The 23,185-nt window shown below is 32.6% G+C and overlaps 1 protein-coding gene across 3 annotated transcripts in view; it reads left to right on the forward strand.

Annotated features, from left to right (window-relative positions):
- Positions 1–23,185, forward strand: part of E75 (ecdysone-induced protein 75) — a 159,045-nt gene that overhangs the window by 81,322 nt on the left and 54,538 nt on the right. Inside the window, exon 1 of one of the 3 annotated variants that reach the window (XM_015320218.2) lies at positions 1,063–1,375. The exons of 1 other annotated variant lie outside the window; for it this stretch is intronic. In XM_015320218.2, coding sequence (XP_015175704.2) covers positions 1,078–1,375 — 298 coding nt within the window. In that variant the 5' untranslated portion in view covers positions 1,063–1,077. Of the gene's footprint in view, positions 1–1,062; positions 1,376–18,051; positions 18,344–23,185 lie in introns of those variants that run through there. One more of the 3 variants, XM_015320219.2, reaches the window with a different exon arrangement.

The following is a 23,185-nucleotide window of genomic DNA, read 5'->3' on the forward strand; positions in this document are numbered from 1 at the left end:
ACGGCACACACACGAGAGAGGACCGAACGAACCGAATAAGACCGACAACGACCGACAAAGACATTAAAAAAAAAAAAAAAAACCAATTGGAATCGTTTGAAAACGAAGGGAGGAAAATACTTTATCATCCTGAAGCCTCCTAGCTAAGCCTAGCTGTTACTTTGCAATAGTAGTTGACGCAACCAACAAAATCATTTACTAAGGACAACGACGATCAACCAAGCAAGCAACCAATCAACCACCAACTCTGACGTAAAAAAACGCGCGCGACCAACCACCAAACGGCCACGCGGTGCGCGTTTTAACACAACCCTTCAACCCCCTCTCCCTTAAATATATTTCCCTCCTTGTTCAAACATTTTTATCAATTATCTCTAACCACACATTTTATTTTTTTTTGCCTGTCATCTGTGTTGTCTACTTTCTCATCTCTTATCAATCCAAATTCAACGAAATAATCAAAAACGTTCCCTTCGAAAAAAACCCCTAACCTCCACTTACTTATTCACCACACGTTGCACAGTTTTGTTTTATTTTTTTTAATTTTTATTTGGAGGAAATGAGAGGGGAGAATTTGATACGAGAAAAGTGAACGATATCATCATCGTCGTTGATCGTGTTGGATCAAAACGAAGGAGTGTAGAAAAGGAAGAGGAGGTGTAACTTCATTTGAGTCCTAAGAATTGTGAGTTTGGGATAATAAATAGAGGAGAATTAAGGGTGAAAGAAGAAGAAAAGGAGGTGGAGGAAGAGGAGGAGAAAGAGAAGGAGGAGGAAGGTGTCGCGACCCACGCGACTTAACGAACCGTGACAGCGTTACTCGCGTGGCATGTTAACGCATCTTGTTTACGTTCCGCAAGCGGAAAATAGGAAAACAAGAAGAAGAGGTGGTGGTGGTGGTGGTGGTGAAGTTGGTAGTAGTGGTGGAAGGGAATAACGAACCTCCAATAAAAATTTGTTTTCCAAAAAAATACAATCCGAGAAAAACTCTTGAAAATAATCAAACAAGAAAATAAGAATAAGAATAAATAAATAGAAAGAAGTTAGGGGAATAGGGGTGGCGAGATTAGGTCCGCAATGACCGTGCAGAAGTTCAAGCCTCGCGGCAGTAGCGCGGCCGAGGATCAACGACCCTCTGGTGACATTTTACTCTCAGCATCTAACGAACCTTTGGACAATGATAAGGAACAACGTCAAACAACGACACATTTGACATCTCCAACAACTAATCCACCAAGTCCAAGAAATACCTGTTGTCGTTCAACTCAACCACAACAGTTAACTGTCCAGCACCAACAACAACAACAGTTTCAACAAGATCAACAGCAACAACGACAGGACAGTAGCGAGAATCTATTAGGACGAGTATTGGCCGGTAAGCTTTGTTAATATTCCAATTAAAAAAACATAAATAAGGGGGGTGGTCAGTCGATCGTCAGGTGTCTTGTCCGTATCTGTCTACCTAACCCAACAATTTTAAACTTCGACTTCTCTTAAGAAAGTGAGAGTGATCAAACTATACATAGTTTTATGGATAGGATCAGGTTTTCTTTAATTAAAGATGAGATAGAGGATTTAGTTAACGTTAACAAATAATTCCTTTTACTTAGGATCACAATTTGGTTAAGAATAAATTGAGTGGAAATAAAGAAAGATAGAAAAGAAAAAGAACGTGCAAGAGAGATAGATAGAGAAGGAGAGAAAGAGAGAGATGTCGGTTTCACTTTTCAACAGCAGCGTTCGCGTAAGCTTCACAGACAGAAAGAGTAAGGGCGAGTGAGAAAGAAAGACAAGAAAGAAAAAGAAAGAAAAGAAAGAGAAAGAGAGAGACTTGGAATGTAGGTCGCGGGGCCCGGGACGAGGCTAGTTCGTTGCCCTCACACTCAGTGTGTCGGCCTCCGGCACTCTCCACTACCACTTCTCTTCCTCTCCTCAGTCCTAGCCTAGATAGAGGAGGCTAGCTAGCGTTTGAGTCTCTCTACGAGGAGAGTTAGGTGGGGAGTTGAGGGGGATACTCCCACCCTCTCTCTTTCACTATGTTCTATTCGCTTGCTTGCTCAGTTGACTAGTCCTATCCCTCTCCCTCACCTTCTCTCTCTCTCTCTCGGTTCGTTCTTCTCTTCCTCGCGGTGATCGTCCCACCTCTCTCACTCGCTCACTCACTCTCTATCTCCTTCTCTTTCTTTCTCAGGCGCGCGCGTTTATCCGAGCGGCCAAGAAAGTAGGTCGACGGGGCCTTGGCGCGAGGCTAGTTCGTTCACCCTGCCTGCCCCGTAACTGGGGCAAGATGAAATTAACCCAACGTGTGTGTGAGCGCGCGCACGCAAACACAAGCAAGCTAGCAAGTATTTCACTCACTCCCTTGATACTTGTTTCCCTCACCTTTCTCTCTCTCTATCTGACTATCTATCTATCTATTTCTATCTATCTATATATATATATATATATATTCCTATCTCTGTCCCTCTCATTTTGGTAAGCCCTCAGAGAGTGTAGTCCTAGGAGCTCGAAGAACGCGCGCACGGCTGGCTCGACAACTCCCCGCGCGGCCAATCCTCGCTGACGGGCCGGGTCAACGAACTCCAACTGGGTCTCCCTCTCTCTCCCCCTACACGAGAACTCCTACTCTCTCTTATTTACTCACTCTCTTTCTATCCATCTCTATCTATCTATCTCTTTTACTCTAACATTCAACTGTGCTTCCAAACCCCCCACCAAGAGTAACACGGCGCGTTCTCTTCCAACCCATCGAAGGTCACCAACGCGTTCGTTCGTTCGTTCGTTCGGCCGTTCGCCCGAGAATTCACTTCAACTCATATATATATATATAACATGCGTATATGTATATACGTTCTGTATATATATATAGTACGTTCTTTACTTGTTTTACTGCTGCTGTTACTGTTACTGCTGCTAATGCTGCTGTTGCTGCTGCTGATGCTTATTTGCTTGCTTGCGAATATATGATCATAGTCGCGTTCTATGACGTGTCTATCCCCTCCCCCTCTCTTCACTTCTTACCCCCTTTTCTATATCGCAAATGAAAGAGAGAAATAGTTAATGTTAGATAAATAGAGAGAGAAATGAGGATTAGTCTTCGATGATAGCGTAGGTTTTCGTTACGTAACCATATGATAGCGAGTTACGCGTTCCTCCCCCCCCCCTCCTCCTCCTCCTCTGTCTTTCTTCAGCTGACTATACTATACATATGTGTATATTTCTTTTTCTGTCTTTCTTACTACCTTTGATATAACTTGTACTGCCTTTCATCGTCTACCTGGCAGAAGAGGAGAAAGTAGATTAGTCCCATCATTCTACTACTACTACTACTACTACTACTACTACTACTACTACTGCTACTATTACTATTTACTATTACTAGTATTACTACTACTACTACTCGGATTCCTCACTTTCACCTACACCTTGCGCGCTTCATCTTCTTTCTCTCCCCTACCCTAACTTTACTACCCGTTAGATTTCTTCCCATCCTCCACCTTTACTCTTCCATTCCTCTTTTTTTTTCGTTTTATTTTTTTTTTCTTCTTTTTCTGGTTCTTTTAAGACCTGCCTCACTGCGTTTTCCTATCGACCTTTTTTCTCTAAAACGTTGTGCATTGGGGCCCATGTTTTTAAACCGTTCCATCAACAGTGAAACTAGTAGAGTATAGTAGTAGGGATTATCTAATACGGATTCCAACGGACACATGTGCATATATATATATATGTATGTATTCTGTGCATACGTATTAGATTGTGTATACACACATACATACATATGTATATGAGCATTCGTGCCAACTCTGACGATTCTAACTTGAACGTAATCGCTCAAATCAGAACGACTTCCTTATTAAGTCTCTAGCTAAACATTTTTTGCACTCGATATTTCATTTTCTTTTTCTTTAAAGTTATAGTCAAAGAATTTCCGATGAATTATTATTATTAATGCAACCGGGACTGTTCCCGGTTTGGATTTAGTATTTGCGGCAATGAAATTTCGAATTCCTAAAATAATAATAATTATTATAAAAAAATTATTCCAACCCTACTTGTGATGAATTATTATAGGGGAGAACACCTTTTTCCTAAACCCTAAAGAAAATAAAATTAAAAATTAAAGATGAAAAATAGAATATAATAATAATTGAAAGAAAGATAGAGAAAGTTAAATGTTGAAATAGCAGTTTTAGTCTCAGCATCAGTATCAGTATCAGCATCAGCAACAGCATTAGCTAGCTAGCTAGCTAGCAGAAGCAGTTATTGGAAAGGATTGTGGTAAATTTTCTTCTAATTACGGTGTATACGTCGACGATGGCTAGCTAACCTGAAAAGCTCCGGGCATTGGCCTGGCCTCCTCTCCCGGTCCCCAGTGACCTCGATTGATGCACCCTTGTCCTCTCTCTCCTTTTCTTTCCCTACCACCCTCACCCCTCGCCCCTCTGCCCCCCCCCCTCCCACCTGATGCGGAGAGCGCGCGCGGAACGTTGACTCTCGGCGGCATCGCCCAATCGGAGACCAGTTCGTCGACTCTTCGGCCCGTTCTCTCGGGGTCGTTCTAATCTCGCAACTCCCCTTCCTCCTCCACCACCTCCTCTTTAGAAAGAGAAAGAGAGTGGGGGAAGATCGGAGCTCTTATCGGACTTCTCTCTCTCTCTCTTTCTCTTTCAACCAACCACCCACCCATCCAGCAGCACCTTCTTCTAACACAGCAGCAGCTTCCGAACAACCCTCCCCATCCACCCACCCATCTCTACTTCTCCTCCTTCTATTTCTAACCCCTCATCCCCCAGCCCCTCGCTTTCCTATTCGTAGCACTCTCGCTGGTTCGTTCGTTCGTTCGTTCGTTCGTGTGTGTTCGTTCGTTCTAGCACGCCAAGGTGAATAACCTCGAATCGTGTCGAGTCCTCTCTTATCGCCACGTTCTTCGAGCTTCGACGCTTATCGTATCCTCTCCTATATTCTCTGCTCTTCTCTTCTCTCTCCTATCCTTTCCTATTCTCTTCTAGCAAGTTTATGTATGTCTATGTAGTTGTAGTAGTCTCTTTCTTTTCTATTCTTTTCTTTTCTTTTTTCTTTTTGTGTTTCTTTTTCTTTCTTGTTGGGCTTTCTTCTAACTGTGTTTTAACGGGAAAATAGAAAAATGATCCCTCTGGAAGAATGTTTTTTGTTTCTTGTCTTTTTTTTGGAATAAAAAAACATAAACTCTTAAAAAATAAACCCTAGATTTACAAATATCTTTTTAATGATTTTTTAATGACTTACAAACATTTTTTTGAATAAAAAAATTAAGTGTATTGGAGGGGAGGGGGGATAGAAATTAATATTTAAATATTGATCATTATTTTTATATATTATTTTATTTTAAATAAATAAAATCAACATTTATTTAAAAAATAATATTTGTTATATATATATATATATATATATAAAATAATATAATAATATTATATATTAAATAATTAATATTATATATTAAATAATTAATATTATATATTAAAAATAATATTATATATATATATATATATATAACAAATATTATTTTTTTAATAAATGTTGATATATATAAAGTATATGTAACAACAAAAAATTTGAAATCAGTTAAATATGTTCAATATGTAAATCTAATGTCAAACATATATAGAACAAGTTGATGTAACCATAAGTATATAATATAAAAGTAGGACACCTGATTTCGTAATAATTTATAGACAAATATTTCTAAAAAAAAAAAATAAAAAAATAAAAAAAAAAAAGGTAAAGAAATATTTTTGGATGATAAATGAAAGTGATTGAACACCTCTTTCTCTCTCACAGAGAAACACATAGGACTATCTAAAACTTTTACTTTTACTCGTGGAACACATGTAACCTCATCCTCCTCCTCTTTCTCCTTCATCCTCCTCTCATTTCGATGGAATGGATGAGTCAAATGCGTGTTCTCATAACTTGAACATATCCTCTTTCTATATCCGTATATGCACACGTCGTGTATGTGTGTGATGTATCTATGAGTATGTATGTGTTCCTATACCTTTCTAATTTTTTGTTAATTTCTTTTTAATATCCTTTTTTTTTCTTTTTTTTATATATTTCTTCCTACTTATAATCTTCTTCTTGAAAACGTTCGAATTTCCTATCGAGTCACGGTCCAGCGAGAAGAAAGTAAGAGTGGTCCGAGTAAAAGGAAGTTGAGCCAAAGGCAGAAAGTCCGGATGCCGATGAAAGGGAAACACTTGCACGAGATCTCTCCTTTCTTTCTTTCTTTCTTTCTTTCTTTATTCTTTGACCAGTCCTTTACCTTTTATTTTTTTTTTTTTTTTAAACCTTTTTAAATTGTTTTCTTTTCTTTCTCTTTTTTAGTTCACTTGCTTTTATTTATTCTCTGTTTTTTAGTATAATTAAATTAATTGCATTGAAGGATTATCGGTTATTGATATAATATAATTAGTTTTATTATTTTTATGATTTTTATTATTTTTATTATTTTTATTTCTTAATTAATTGTTTAATTATTATTTCTACGATTTGTTTATTGATTTATTTTTCATTTTTTTTTTTATGTATTTTTTTCTTCATTTTGATTTAACAACAGCAAGTTAATACTAGGAAGTTTTGCGAAGTAAAATGACGGGGGTTCGAAGGGAAAGCGGCGGAGGTTGACTGGGTGGCTTGGTAACCTCAGAGCCAACGACCTCTGACCTACCAGCCATCCCTACCCTTATCACCATATCCTCCTCTTCTACCCCTCTTTTATGTTGGTTTGTTCTAAGTATAAATTTTTCCTGCCAACCTGTCGTCTTTTTCCAACATTGTTTTTCCTTCAAATTCTATTTTTTTTTTTCAACAATTAACAATTTTTACCTGCCAATAAAAATTCACATCTAAATTATCTTATTCTCCACCCCTCCTCCTCTTTCCATCCGATTCTATTAAAATCATTCTATTCTGATAATATTTTATGTCGTGACAGTTTAAAAAAAAAAAGAAAAAAAAAAGAAAAAGGAAAAATTATCTTTTTCAATTTTGATTCGTCGGCTTAGCATTTGTCGATTAGAACAAATCTAACATTTTGATTAGTGATAGTAAACTCGTTGGTTACTTTAACTTAGTTGAGTCACCAAGTTTGGGAAACTTCTATGATGACGTGACGTTTATGTTTAGGCTTAGTCATTGAACAGAATTTAGGGTAGGATTCATTTCCTTGATTAGTCGTACCTAAGTACCCTCATAAACTTTGATAGAACGACGAATGGTATAAGATATATTTAGGAAGGAGAAGGGTAGAACAAGAAAAAGGAAAAAGAAAACTATAATAAGGTTTTCTAGGTAAATAAAGTGTTCACAATTTCCAAGATTCAGTTAGGGTAATATTATATTTATTTATAATCTTAATCATATAATTATATATTTATATATTAATATAGTATTAATATATACATATATTCCTATTTTTTATATATATACATTTTAATCAACTTTCAAAACAAAAAATTCTAACAACTTGACCACACACACACAAAATAAATATCTAAATCCTTATAAATCTAATTACGTATATTTATAAACTTACTAACTAACCAGAATATTACAAATTAATTATTTAATAAACATTCCATTATATATATATATATATATACATTTTAATCAAGTGTTAGAAAATTAATTCTACCCATTGCACGCGCATAAGCTCATAAACTTACGAACTATAGTTAGGGAACATATAAATATATCTGTGTCGAGTGGTTTAGTGCGAAAATAGCATAACATAGTCGTCGTATGGACCATACACGATTTAAAGGGAGAACGGGAGTGATGAGGGGAACGAGAAGGGAAGATGAGGAAGAGAGAAGTTGAAATGGTTGAGGGGTGGGGTTAGGATGTTGATGGCTTGTGGGCCATCGAGAGAAAGAGACTACCCTGGTGGCCTAGTTAGGGTGAGTGCCACCCTCCTCTACGGTCAATGACCTCGCGACCTCAACCCTCCCCGCTTACCCTTACTCCCTATCCCCACCATAATTCTACTACTACGCGCGTTCCAATCCTTCAACAAGCTACCCACTCACCTACGCGTTCCATTTCTTTTCTCTGACCTCTCTTCTTCTTCTTCTTTCTTCTTTCTTCTTTCTTCTTTCTTCTTCTTCTTTTCTTCTTCTTCTTTCAACTCTCCTTCATCACCCATATTCCTTTTTCGTAATGTGTGGTGCATCAACGAACAACCCACGTCAGGGTTTGCATCCTCGAACAAACGGACTACTCTTATTTTCCTTATTTTTCTTTTAATTTGCAACCATCCAACCACGCATCTTTTTTTCTATCCCTCTTTCACCTTCTTTTTCTCCTCCTCCTCCTCCTCCGCCCCTTTTTTTCTGATTTTTTCCTGATTTTTTTTTTCCTGTTTTCTTCTCAACAAACCCATATCATTCTTATCATTCTTGATTTATTATACCCTTGCGAATTGCGTTGATACTTGTTTTCTTTTCTTTTTTGTTTAATCTTTTTATTTGGATTAATAATTATTGTTCGTTGTTTGTTTGTTGGTTTTTTTTTTTTTTTTTTTAACTTCTTTTTTATTATACAGAATAATGTATCGTTTGTTTGGGGAAAGGGATGTTAAAACGTTTTGGTTTTTTTTTGGGGGGGGGGGATTTTTATTATAGGTAACGTTTGTATTGCAATGATTTGTAATGAATTATTTATTATTTAGAAATTATTTTTTTTTTGATTGAAAAATAAAAAATACAAAAAGAGAATAAAATAGAAAAGAGGGAGGGAAAGATATTAAATCCGTTCGTCCTCGATTCCGTTACTCGATTATCTCGAGTACCTCGAGCAATCTGCTTTAACTCGAATGTTATATTTAATCGCAAATCTCATTTTCTATCTATCTTTATCTCTCTCTCTCTCTCTTTTCTCAAAATCCTCTTTTAAGTTTTTTTTTTTTTTTTTTTATATCCTTCTAATGTCTGAAAAATACAAGAATAAAAAAATACATTTAAAGATAACTCGATTTTAAAATTCGAAATCATCTTTGATATAAATCGATCCAATTTTTTCCTCTTCTTACAAAATAAATATATTTTTATATATATATATATATATATTTATAAATATTTTATAATATATTATTTATATATAATTTGTATTATATAAATATTCCTCTTTTTTTTTTTTTTAATTTAATTTAACATTGACTAACAATAAGAAATATTTCATATATTTTATTTGGAATATACAATTATAAAAGTTTAATTTATTTATAAACGTATTGAATTTTTATTGTAAATACATTAACGTTTATTCATTGATAAATATTTTTCCTTTTTTTTTTTTTTTATTAATAAATCAAGTATTATTTATAAGAATTCAATTTTCTGGCTATTGAATCGTCCAAATTTTATGATAAAATTAAATTTTTTTATTAATTTTTTTTTAATTTTATTTTATTAATAAAATATTAATATTCCTTTTTTTTATTTTATTTAACATTTACAAACAATAAGAAATATTTCATATATTTTATTTGGAATATAAAATTATAAAGTTTAATTTATTTATAAACGTATTGAATTTTTATTGTAAATACATTAACGTTTATTCATTGATAAATATTTTTCCATTTTTTTTAATAATAAATCAAATAATATTTATAAGAATTAAATATTGTTGGCCATTTGATCGTCAAAATTTGACATAAACAGATACAACAGGAGTACACGTGTGTAAATCATTAAATTAACAGCACGTTTTTATTTTCTTCTATTTTCTTTTATACACACACACACACACACACACAAACACATACTAAAGAATAAAATAAAACATGAGTAAAGTAAAATTTCTTTTTTTATATTGTAACGTAAAAAATGAAGAAGAAATATGACTCAATGTAACAACGAGAATAAGATAAGAGTTAAACAAATAAAAAAAAATAAAAAAGAAAGAAAGAAAGAAATGCGAAACGAATTTGGTAAAAAAGGGTTAAGAAAAGTCAATGTAAGAGTAAAAAAAAGAAACGGTAAAAAACGAAGAATAAGAAATAAAAAAAGAAATAAAAAAAATGCCATGCTTAACCCTTTCGATATTTATTCGCAGTCACTTACTATACCACAGGGGTGCAAGGATAACGGGTGTGTTAGTATCCTATCATCATATAAAACCTAACGAAAGGATTAACTTTGACGAATGATGTTCTTCTCAAAAAATCTCATGTCTCTTACACCTTTTTTCTTTTTTTCAAGAAATTCTTTTAACCCTTTTTACTTTCCTTTCTTTAACCCTTTCCTTCATGGTCCTCGCGTGTCATTTTTTATTTCTTCAATTCGATTCCTCAGAAAAATTCCTTTTTTTTTTTATTATTATTATTATCTTGTTTGTAATTCACTCAATAACAATACTTGTTTCTCAAACATTTTCTTTTTAATCCTTTCTTTAACCCTTTTTTTCTTAGAAAAGTCACCAAAAAGTTACAACTCTTTCGTCAGATGTTTTTTATCTGTTTGTTTCTTCTTCTTCTTTTTTTTCTTCTTCTTTCACCGTTACACGAAGTGAAAAGGGTTAAATAAATCAGAAAGTAATAAAACGAAATACGATTGTATTTAGGGAATAAAAAATTGGAAATATCGCAGAGGGATGATTAATAAATCACGTTTTTATTACTTACTCGTAGAAAATTTATATTGACATGACAGACAGGGAAGGTAGGGGGTTTGAAAGGGTGAGGGAGGGAGGGTAGAAAAAGAAGATAACGGTATCACGTGAAAATAAAAAAAAAAATGGTTTCTTGACTCTTTGCGGCACAGAATTTCAGATAATAAAATAGCCCTATGTTGTATACAACATTTTATTACGTTTTAAATGAAACAAAATGTAGATATATTTTTTATTAATAAATATAATATGTAAAATGTAAAACGTACATTATATTATATTATTATATTGTAATATATATTGTATAATATATATTATAATAAATATATAATATATATTATATAATATATATTATAATAAATTATATAATTATAATAAGTATATAATATATAATATAATATATTATAATATAATTTTACATATAATGTAAAATATATATTGTAAAATGTAAAATATATATAACATAATGTATAAAAACATTAAAAAAAAACATAAAAAATTAATAACGAAGAATTAATAAACCAAATTGCCTTTGCATAAATAAGATGAAATAGAAACTTACGAGCACGTGTAGAAATTGCAATAATATTTCGATGATGGGATTAAAAATGTTTCCCCCAACGTTTATTACGATGTATCAAAAAGGTGGGACACTTTTAATCCCATTATGTCTCAAAGAGTTAAAAAAGAGTTGAAATAATTTTCTTTTTATCAATGATGCATCAAATCAAGAATTTTCCTTTTTCTTTTTTTTTTCGAATTGCTACGACGACGATGATGCTAAAAAATATTCTTAAAAATATATTAATATTTAAAACAAAAACAAAAAAACAACAGGAGGAAAAATCGTGGGATGAAAAGTGAAGTGGAAATTAAAAAAAAAAAAGGAAAAGGTTAAACGATGGGGTGTGGGTGTTTGTGAATTTTCTTCTTTTTTTTTTGGATCATTTTGTTGAATTTAATTCCAGTGAAGGTGTTTTTCTTTTTTGTTATTTCCTTTCTTTTTTCTAGAACAAACGTTTTCTAAGTATTATAAATATAATAGTAGTAGTAGTAGTAGTAGTAGTAGTAGAGAAGGATTTGTCATAATTGATAAGAAATTTGATAAGAAATAGAATATGTGTGTTATATCGAGGGCAACGAACGAACGAACGAACGAACCACTTCTTCTTAGAATGGATAAGAAAGTGTTCTGATAAAGAAGAATATTAAACGTAATCGACCTTGAGTGTGACAACGATACTATATCGTAAAAAGATAATAAATCGTAATAATAATACTTTCTCATATGTATTTAATATTATTATATTATTTTATAGAAAAAATAAAAAAAAACTAAAAAAATAAAAAAAAAAAACCATAAAGAAGTAAAGAATTGTAAAGAATTTTTCTTTCTTCGTTCGTGCATGTGAAAAATCATTCTTATCCTTTTTCCATACACTCACGTACGAAAGTTATTCTCATGCCTTTTTTCCTTTTCTTCTTTTTTTTTTTTTTTTTTTTTTTATTTTTACTCTCTGTTCTACTCCCTCCTCCTAACCCTTCAGAAATCAGCGATATTAGGTCGTAAGGGCAACGATCTCTGTACTTCAATCGGCCTCGACCCTATCTTTCCCTCTCTCTCTCATTTTCTTTCTCTTTTACTCTCCTGTCCTATCTCTCTCTCTCTCTCTCATTTTCTTTCTCTTTTACTCTCCTGTCCTATCTCTCATGACACAGAAATACGCTTTCCAGGCTATTTTCTCGGTACATGCGAATAAAAGTGATTTTTCTTTCTCTTTCTCTTTCTCTTATTCTTTTGTTTCTCTCTTTTCTATTTTTTATTGTATAAATATACAAAATTTGATAATTTTATCAAATAATATAAAATAAAATACTGTATTAAATTATGTATATAAAAATACAAATAACAAATTTATGTATAATGGTAACAAAACAAATGATAATTTATTAAACCAAAAGGAAATCAAAAAATTTGATAACTTCATCCAATAATATAATAAAAATACCATATAAAGTATAAAATACAAATTCAAATACAAAATCATACTATTAACAATCTATAATCCCATAGAAATATTCTAATAGATTAATAGTACAAATTATATTGAATATTGAATAGAAGAATTGAATTAAATAATAATCTACCGATTAAATAATTAAAAAAAAAATAAAAGAATAATCTTTATAAATAATTTTTTCTTTTTTACTTATTTTCAAAAGAAAAATAATTTATTAAACTAAAAGAAACAAAATTTCATAACTTCATCCAATAATATAATAAAATACTGTATTGAACTATATATATAAAAATACAAATAACAAATTTATGTATAATGGTAACAAAACAAATAATAATTTATTAAACTAAAGAAAACAAAATTTGATAATTTTATCAAATAATATAAAATAAAATACTGTATTGAACTATGTATATAAAAATACAAATAACAAATGTATGTATAATGGTAACAAAACAAATAATAATTTATTAAACTAAAGGAAACAAAATTTGATAATTTTATCAAATAATATAAAATAAAATACTGTATTGAACTGTGTATATAAAAATACAAATAATAATTTATTAAACTAAAGGAAACAAAATTTCATAACCTTATTCAATAATATAATAAAATACTGTATTGAACTATATATATATATATATATATATATATATATATATATATATATATATATATATATATATATATATATGTATGCATCGAAATCTATTAGTGCAAAGCTTCAACGATATCGTGTTGAGCAAGTATAGAAAAAAAAAAACCCTCCCCAACGTTAATTTTATTAAAGGCCACGTAGTATCGTTAGAGTTGGGGTCGTTGAACTCCCTAACGTGTTGCAATGGAGGGGAGGAAGGCCGTGCCTTATGGTAAGTGCACTAAGAAAGAAAAAAAAAACAAGAGAGGAAAGAAGACGTGAGACTTGGAAGAAGCAGAAGCAAAAGAGAAAAAAAAGAAAAAAAAAAAAAGAGAAAGAGGAAGAAAAAGTAGATGAAGAAGGGCTTGTCGAGGGGGCTCGAGGGTGAGAGAGGAAAGTAAAAGAGAGTAGAAAACCTTGCTTTCTCTATTTTCTGCCCTATGTTTTTTTCTTATCCGAACGATCGATCTGCCATTTTGCTCGACCGTAACGCGTCTATCACACACACATATAAATACAGATACGTATATATTTATATATATATATATATATGAACATATGCGCAGGCGTGTTGTATTCTGTCTCTGTCACAACACACACCCTACAAAACGCACGTGAACTCGTTTCACTTTCCGTCCCTTGCGTAATTTTTCTAACGTCCTGTGTTGTTAACACTACTTTTAAAATTAATAACCACAGTCACAGTTGCATTTATTTATATTATTTTGTTTAAAAAATTACAATATATTATTACATATATGTGTATATTTAAGAATTAATCTCATTTGATATAATAATTGTATAATAATACTTGGGAAAATTATTAATTTAATTTTTATACATTAAATATTCGCCAATAATCTTTTTTTTTTTTTAAATAGTTTCAATAACAATTCAACAATATTATTTGTTCATAGTTTAAACTTATGAAATATGAAAAGTATGTTTAGAAAAACTTAAGCACAATTTTTACCTACTATTCATAAATAATTTTAGTAATAATATATTATGTTATATATATATATATATATATAATTAGAATTGTATATTACATTTATTAGAATAATATACGCATGTTTGAGTTTCCAATTAATTATTACAAACGTTACAAATTATTTCGAGTATAAATTAATTAACAATGTCATTAGAAATACACAAACGATTAAAACGACTCATTGAATTATTATCATTTAATCGATTAGTCAGTCCTTGATTTAAAATATCAAATTTTCTCAACAAAAACAGAAATATATAAACCTTTTGAATAATTAAAAAAAAAAAAAACCCCATACTCAAATATTTAGTTAATTTTTATGACACGTTGCGTTACGTACATACATATATATATATGTGTGTCCACATACCTATTACACCTACTTACACACCTACTTATCTACCTATACAACACAACACAACACATTCATATATTTATACAAAGAGTGCTTTCACTTTCCTAGAAATCCTCCCCCTCCCTCTGAACAACACATCGATGTATTTCGACCAACCAATGTGAACCAACAACGCAACAACGCGTTGTTGACATTCCGAATTGGCTCGCGAAACGATTCCTTCAACTTCCGCCCGTCGTTCTGAGTGCAGAAACACACACACGTACATAGATTCAGACACACACACACACACAGCTAAGAGAAAACTTTCGCAATGAATACCGTGAGACGTTAGAATCTAAAAAAAGAAAAAAAAAACAGAACTTTTGTCGAGTAATATTTATTACCCATAGTAGAAAACGCATGTGTGTGAGTGTGTATGTGTCTATCAAATGAGTATTATGTGTGCAACATTTAGGGTATCTCACTTACTCTTTCTTTTTTAGGTTTATCAGGAATCTCGGTTCGATCAGAAAGTTTCGTGTTACTTGATCCGCGACTTGACAGTTATTATCGTAGTAGACCAATCGTATTATACATACAAACACCACCAATACCAGCACCCATTCGTACCACGCAATTATTTCTAAATCTACCATTTTAGTTTAAATCATTTACGAAAGTTTTCTATATATATATATATATATATATAACTTGGTTTTATGTTAGCCAAAGATTCTGAGGATACACTAATATACTTTCAATAAGACTTAATTGAATGTATGTATGTGTATGTGTGTATGAAACTTGATTTATAGTTTCAAGATATTTTTAATAAGAGTTTCCTTTTAATTTGATTTATAGAAAGAGAAAGAGTGAAACATCTAATATGGTTTTAATTTATTAGTGATTTTATCAGCACACATATACACATACTAAGTATATAAGTGTATGAATAAAAATTAACGCAATTTAAACATCGAGCATACCTGCTGTTCATTTGTATGATCCTGTCTATGTGTTGACCAATCCTCTCTCTTTGGTTTACTTTTAAATTTGTATTTTTTATTTTTTATCACCATTTTCATGCTCGTAAAATTGTTGGAGACTACAATCCTGAAAGAAGTGCGATCGGTATCGCTTACGTAAAGAGAAAGAAGAAAAAGTAAATGAAAAAAAAAAAAAGAAAAAAATTGGGTATAAAAAGTTATATAAATTGTGCCGATTGTGCGTCACATACATACATACAATTATACGTGCGTTTGTGTGTGTGTATGAAGAAATCGTCAAACTACGTCGTCGTGTCCGCGTTCGCGGTTTCTTCATCCTTTTTCGGTCGATTCGTCGTGTGTCTCACCAATCTACACTTGCTTCAATTTTATGGTTCCTTTTTTTATTTATAATTATACTTTTTCATTTCATTGACAAATTAGACATGAAATATTAGAAGTTTGAAGAAAAATTGCAACGAGATTTCTACTCGAAATAATCCTGGAAAACAAAATTGAGAAAAACAATCAATAATCATGTTAAAATAATAAAAAATAAAGTTAGAAAAATATTTTAAGAAGTGTTCAACCAAACACTTTGAATTTCTCCTACCATTTTTCCAGGATTATTGAAAGAAAACAAAAAGTAAACCCTTTAATCGTTCTCCTTAGGTTATCAAAGATGTTATAGGAATCTTGATGAAAATGAAAGTAATAAAAAGCAAAATAAAAAGAATAAAGAAGAAAAATAGGCGTTAGAAAAAGAAAATAAAGTTTAGGGAATAATAGAAGGACCAAGGGATAATATAAGGTTGTTTGGGGTAGAGGGAGATCACCTAAAATGCGTAGGTTCTTCGATCATCCTGACTCAATTCTTCTTTTATCGAGAGAAAGGACGCAGCAACTTGTTTATTTCTATGTGTGTATGTGTGTTGTATATATAGGTGTGTTTTTAGCGCGTTAAAAGGTATGACTAGTGCAGGCGTGCGCCACGACATTCATACGTGTGTGAGTGAGTGCGTAAGAGTGCGTGAGTGATCCTTCAAGGCCTCATGGTTTCGTCCCACTTTTCCTTCGTGCCCGGTCATTGAACTCTCCCATAAGAGTCTGCCCCACCACCACCACCACCACCACTTCCCCACCACTACTCTCCTCTTGTTATATTCTACTATACAGTGTTACGCTGTTGCGTGTGTAGTGGTATTGATGGTATTGGTTGAATGTAACACTCCAACACATATTCTCAGTTTCCTTTTTATTATATATGCAGAATGTTCGTATTTATAGAAAAGGTTTGTATGTTTGTATATGTATATGTGTGTTTTGAGAATATATATCTTTTTCCATTTCTCAAGTTTCCAAGGTAGAGTAGAAAAGTACACACAGTATATAATAATATACATATTTAACCTTTTTACTATAATTTTTATTATATTATACTAATGTCTGTCACAAGTTAATGTATAATATATGTATAGAAAAAGAGAGTAACGAGCCAAGAAAGATTCTCTTAGTTGACGTACGGAGGCGCCACAAGCCTTTCGCAAATTTACTTCGCAAAATTTCTGTCGGCAAGGTAGGAAATATGTCTGAGCGTCGATATAATCGCAAGAGTTTGATGATTTTGCGTGTTTCTCCTCTCTCATCAGAGATATATTATCAGGAATAGTTCATTCTTGGCGGGAAAATTTGATTAAGCCATACTTCGTTTGCTAAAATGCACTATTACAAATTCAATATAATAAAACTGAACATATCGCGAATTTAAGGTTAGTTTTATTATACGTATATACTTTGTACTAATACTTTGTATTCTTTTTTGTTGCAGGTAAGTTGAGAGTTACTTCATCACAAAAGGTACATTCCACGAAGTGTGAGTTTTACCTTTTATTTCTTTACTAAAAAAAAAAAAAAAAAAAAAACACCTGCGAGTGAATTCGTGCAAGAAGAATAATGTTGATACAACAACTACTCTAAAAGAAGGGATTCATAATCTGGGGTTTGCATTTTAGCAAGAGTCATTTCGTTTTATTTTATTCTCAATCCTTCCCACCACTAGGTTAGCAATTTTCTGATGAAAGGAATTTTTTAAATAGAACACTAGAGGCTAACAAATGCGTTGGGTGTTCCTATTGTTGACTTCCATGTCTTGATTAGGCAATAGAAGAGTCGTGCGTCATCGGAATAACACACATAACCGATAAAAACATGGAACGAGGAAGAGAGGATTGGTTCGTCCGTTTGCAAACCCCCAACCAGAAAGACGTAACCAACCCTCTGGCTTATGTTAGCCGGAAAATAGGTACCTTTAGAAAAGTACCAGGCTCACGAAGAGAGATATATAATGTAGATTGGCGCAAGCGCGGGATTGCCACCCCAACAATCCCCCCTCCATTCATGAACATAAACCTTTGAGTACGCGCGGGGTATCCTTTGCGTTTCCACTGAACAGTGCGCTCCGAGCAGCACGTTATTGTCAAAGCATCATCATCTGCTTGTTGCTTACGACTACTATGTCAACTAGCGCGAACAATAATAATAATAATAATAATAATCCTAATGATTCGACCAAAAGGACTATTATATCTTTCACGTCAAGGGAAGGGATCATCGAAGAACTCGCTTCGGTGGATCCGATCGAGTTATGCGAAACGGCTATAATTCTTCAACCAACTAACAACATTGTCCTCGACGGGCGGCGTCAACGCAACAAAGGTTCGTTCGTGGTACTATCCTTTGGATATGCTCTCTACCCACTGTTCAAAATCATCCATTCCGTCAGTTCGTTTAAAATTGATTTCATTTGAAAGTCTCTATATTTTTGTATATGGATGTTCATCTTAAATTGCGTAGGTGTGTATCACTATCAATGTTTCTTTTTGGGGTAAATTGTTTCGTTGTATTTAATCATGAGATTGTTAATGAATTTTCAATTCAATCCCCGGATAGGAATTAATTGGGTGACCGTGGTAGAGGGTTGATATTGTCATCGAATAATTAAGTATTTGTTTAATGGTGGAAAGAGTTTCTTAAGAAAAAAGTTCGTAAAAATTCTATTTTTGTTTTGTTGTCCCTTGATGTTAGCTTCTTTGTTTCTCCCTTTTGCGTCGTCTAATGCATTTTACGTAGCATGACCCTCGCTCTTTTTTCTCTCTCCCTCTCTCTCTCTCTCTCTCTCTCTCTCTCTCTCTTTAGTTTTGTTGGGAATATAAGGTTCAACGTCGAGGTTTATCGATTTTTCCTGAAGCAAGGCTCACGTGCTCGTTGACATTGACATTGTCCGCGGGCTCTCTCTGGTCTGGCTAACGTTCTGCCATCTATCGGACACGAACTTACACGAGACTTGCTAGAAGTTTCCCACAATTGCTGTTCGGCGGCGTAACGATCGTTCCGGAATTCGTCGTTTCAAATAACAGATAATATACCAACTAATCATTTATCAATATTGCAATTAAAATATTTTTCAGATTCGAGGTGGGAGAATAAATTTGAATCCTTCAATTGTTTAAAAAATCAATCCCTTTATATCTTCCAAACATTAACGAAACTGTTAGAAAAACTAACAGAATATAAAATCAATTGCAAAAACAAACAATTTTTTTAAAATCCAATAAATAAAAAAAGATGATGGCCGTTATGAATTTGTTTTAATTCTTGTGTTAATTTAAAAAGCTAAAGTTATCGAACGATTGCGTAAAAGCTGCTTTGTTTAGAAAAGAAAAGAAAAGAAAAGAAAAAAAAGAAGAAATGATTATTCGTTATCTCAATTGGGACGTTAAAAATTTTTGCAAAAGAAAACTGTGGCCGGTCTTGACTCTAAAAAATCATACGATTGCGAAAGTAGACGTAGGAACGGTAGCCATTTTCATTGGAGAGAGAGATAGCACCGTTAGCCCACATTTTTAATGGAACGCTGTTGTGTTGTTTCCCAATGGGACTCATTCTAAACGCGCAACGAGGTCGTTGAGCAATCCTCTCGTCCTCACTCTTTATCCGGACTAGAACTACTACTACTACTACTACTACTACTACTACTTTTGTCGACACGTTACAACAAAATAATTTACACAACTATATCAAGTGAATCGTAACATTCTCGAACATTCGACATAAAAATCGAAAAATTTCAAAGAATTACATCCACTGAGTAGAAATAGGAAAACAAAAGAAAAGAAAATAAAAAGAAAAAGAAAATAGAATAGAAAGAAAGAGAAATCAATTAAAAGAGTTGTAATAGTAGTAGTAGTAGTAATAGTAGTAGTAGTAAAACAAAGCCACCTTTTCCATTTCATAAAGGTCAAAGGATGCATACCTGATGAAGTAATTAACAGAACACACTTGCAATCTCATCGAAGGTTAACTATCGTACCACTACTACCACCTACGCAATCTAGTTGATAAAAAAAAAAAATCTTGGTGGTTTGTTAGAGTAAAAAAAAAAAAAAAAAAAAAAAAAAAAAAAGAAAAAAACACAATAAAAGAATTGTCTTCCTTCGAAAGGTGTCTCAAGTTGCTCTCGTTAACGTTAACGTTAAGACACGTTGTTACATTTTTCTTGCCCTTCTCTCTCACACATACACATACAGACCACATATTTAAAATGTGTGTAAATACTTGTTAACTCGTACGGAGACTATTAATGCCATTTTAAGTAGACATTCGTGGACACCTGATCTCGTTGGAAGGCTAATCTCTTAGTGTGACCATGAGCCTTCTCACAAAAAAAAATATATATATATATATATTAAAAAAGAATAAAAAGAAAAAATGAAACACACCATTCGAGATAGATAGATAGATAGATGGATAGATAAGAAAAGAAAGAAAGCAAGCAAGAAAGAAAAAGATAGATATATAGACTAACGTAATAATAGATAGAAGCATGCACCAGGACACAAGCATAGAGTGACTCTACTAGGTCTTTCGTAACTAACCCACCTCGTACAAAGAACTCAGGGACGCTGTGTCGTTTCTAACTGATCGCGAACCACCAGTTCTCAACTCGCGAGAGGTCTACGTCCTCTATCGAGGTCTCTCTCTCTCTCTCTTTCTCTTACTCTTTCTCTTACTCTTTCTCTCTTTTTCTCTTTCATGTTATCCCTTAGCACTTGTATCCAACAACCTCCGTGTTTAAAACCTCTCTGCTACTTTGCCAAAGTCTTCTTCTTTTTCTTCTTCTTCTCCTCACTTTTTTCTATCATCTTTATTAAAACCCACACAATTTACTTGTTCTTTTAATTATTTTACATTGAATTTTTATTTTGAAAATAAAAATATATAAAATGGTTTTTCTCTCTTTTTCACTTTGGTCTCTCTATTACTTTAAGATTTATTTTAGAATAAAATAATTATATAATATTAATAATATTAAATATATAATATAAATTTTTCTATTATTAGAATAAATAATAAATATAAATAATAAATTAATAAAAATTAAAGTATATATATATATATATATATATATATATTTTTTTTTTTCAATAAAAAACTACGAAGAATAAAATCTAAAATTTAATATAACGTTTATATCTTTTTTTTTTTTGCAATTAATTGATGTAAAATTATTATTTATAAATATAATATAATAACTATTATAATATTAAATAAATATAATTATTTTATTGTAAATAAAATAAAATGGTTGGATTAGAAATTGACACGTTCGAGTTAAGTTGAGAGGGAAAGGTGTAACAACAACAATAAATGAATATAGTAATCATATGAGAAATTCTTGAGATTGCATTTATAAAATATAGTTGAGAAAAAAAAGAAGAAATGAAGAAACAGAGAAGAAGAAAAAGAAGAAGAGAGAGAGAAGAGACATCAATGGCATCGAACTTGCATAGACGATGATTATTTATTAGAGACAATGGGGGGGTTACTCAGGACAACGGTATGCCTCGTGTCTCTCGTCTTGCTTTTCTTTTTTCTCTTTTTTTTTCTTTTTCTTTTTCTTTTTCTTTTTTTATTTTGCTGTTGAGAGATCATGACGCAGCATTTCGTAATGGACGCGTGTGTACCGTTACGTCGGTGCGCGAGGTAAAAAGGAAAAAGAAGAAGAGGAGAATGAAAGGAAAAAAAAATAATATATATATATAAAAAAAACACACACACACACAAAAAAGAAAAGAGACGACAAAGTGTAGAGGAGAGGGGAAAGGAGAGATGAGTATGGTGGAGAAGTTAGTATAGTACTCTCTTATGTAGTTGCGTAATGGAGATCACGGAAATCGGTTGAACGAACTGACGAATGAAAGGAATTGTTTGACCGCGTGTCATCTAATATTTTCCATTAGAAAAATGAATTTTAAAAAACTACACATAGGTATTTTACCGTGGGTAAAAATAATTTGCAAACAAATGTAATCCTATAAAAAAAAGATAATCAACAAAGATAGAAGATATAGCAACATCTTAATAATTTATAAATAATTGAGAGAAAAAAGCAAATATATGCATATGTATGTCACGAGTAGTAAGTATAGGGTATTATAACGGAAGTAAGATAAAAAAGGAAAGAAAAAAGAAAAGAAAAGAAAAGCCAAATGGGGAAAATAATATATCTCGAGTAAGTAAGAGGAACGCGTACTTTCGATATAAAAACTGAAAGATCTTGGCTCGAGCGGAGGTGAGAGTGCTTTCACCTTTCTTCCTGCCGTTGTCTTTCTTCCCAACCATGTTTCTCTCTTTCTCTCTCTCTTTCTTTCTCTCCTTGACAGCTTTTACTCTCGATCCAGTGTTGGTATTGGTGTTGGTGTTGCTGCTGCTGCTGCTGCTGTTGGCTTTCTCCATGAAGCAGCAACACCAACTTCATCAGATTCTATTAAACAACACAACCAATGAACATATTATTACATTGATCTATCTAATCTTTTTCTAAACCATCGGATTCATACTTCATCTTCTCTCTTTTGGCCCTTCTAATTCTATTTCTATTTCTATTTCTTTCTTTCTTTTGTATCATCCAACTTCTTCATCCGCATACTAGCCTGTTATACTCATCGACAAAATTGCGTAAGCGTAAAAACGTTTTTCTTCTTTCTAAAGTCCCCCCCATCCCCATCCTCATCCCATCCCATTCGAGTTGGAGTGTATGACACCATTTCTCTTTTGATTATGTAAACGTCCACATTCCCAAGGTCCCTTTGGTCCTCCCCACCCCCGTTCTCTTCCCCCTTCCACTTATATACTTTTTCTTTTTTCTTATAGGAAGGTTATCCTTTAGACCTCTCATCGAAGAAACATCATCCGCTATATTGCGAGATATATTATGACCAAATCCTTTTTTTATTTTCTAAAAATTTTCCCCTAACTCCCCCCCCATCCCCTGCCTAACCCTTCTTCTTTTTCTTCTTCATCTACAATACTTCATCTTACTCAGTTCTACTCAACTGCTAACCAACCTATGATCGTAAAAACGTACGCACGGGGCCATGTCAAACCGAGCTATGGCACCAGCCTCGAATTGAGCAACGATAAACGGGACCCCCTTTACCCGTCTACTTCTACCAGCCCTCCCCCTGGCCTCTTTTGGGCCGTCCTGGATGTCGGACG

The sequence above is a fragment of the Polistes dominula genome, unplaced genomic scaffold (assembly GCF_049000335.1).
Source record: "Polistes dominula isolate Pdom_NZ unplaced genomic scaffold, Pdom_raw_medaka contig_17, whole genome shotgun sequence".
Lineage (NCBI taxonomy): Eukaryota > Metazoa > Arthropoda > Insecta > Hymenoptera > Vespidae > Polistes > Polistes dominula.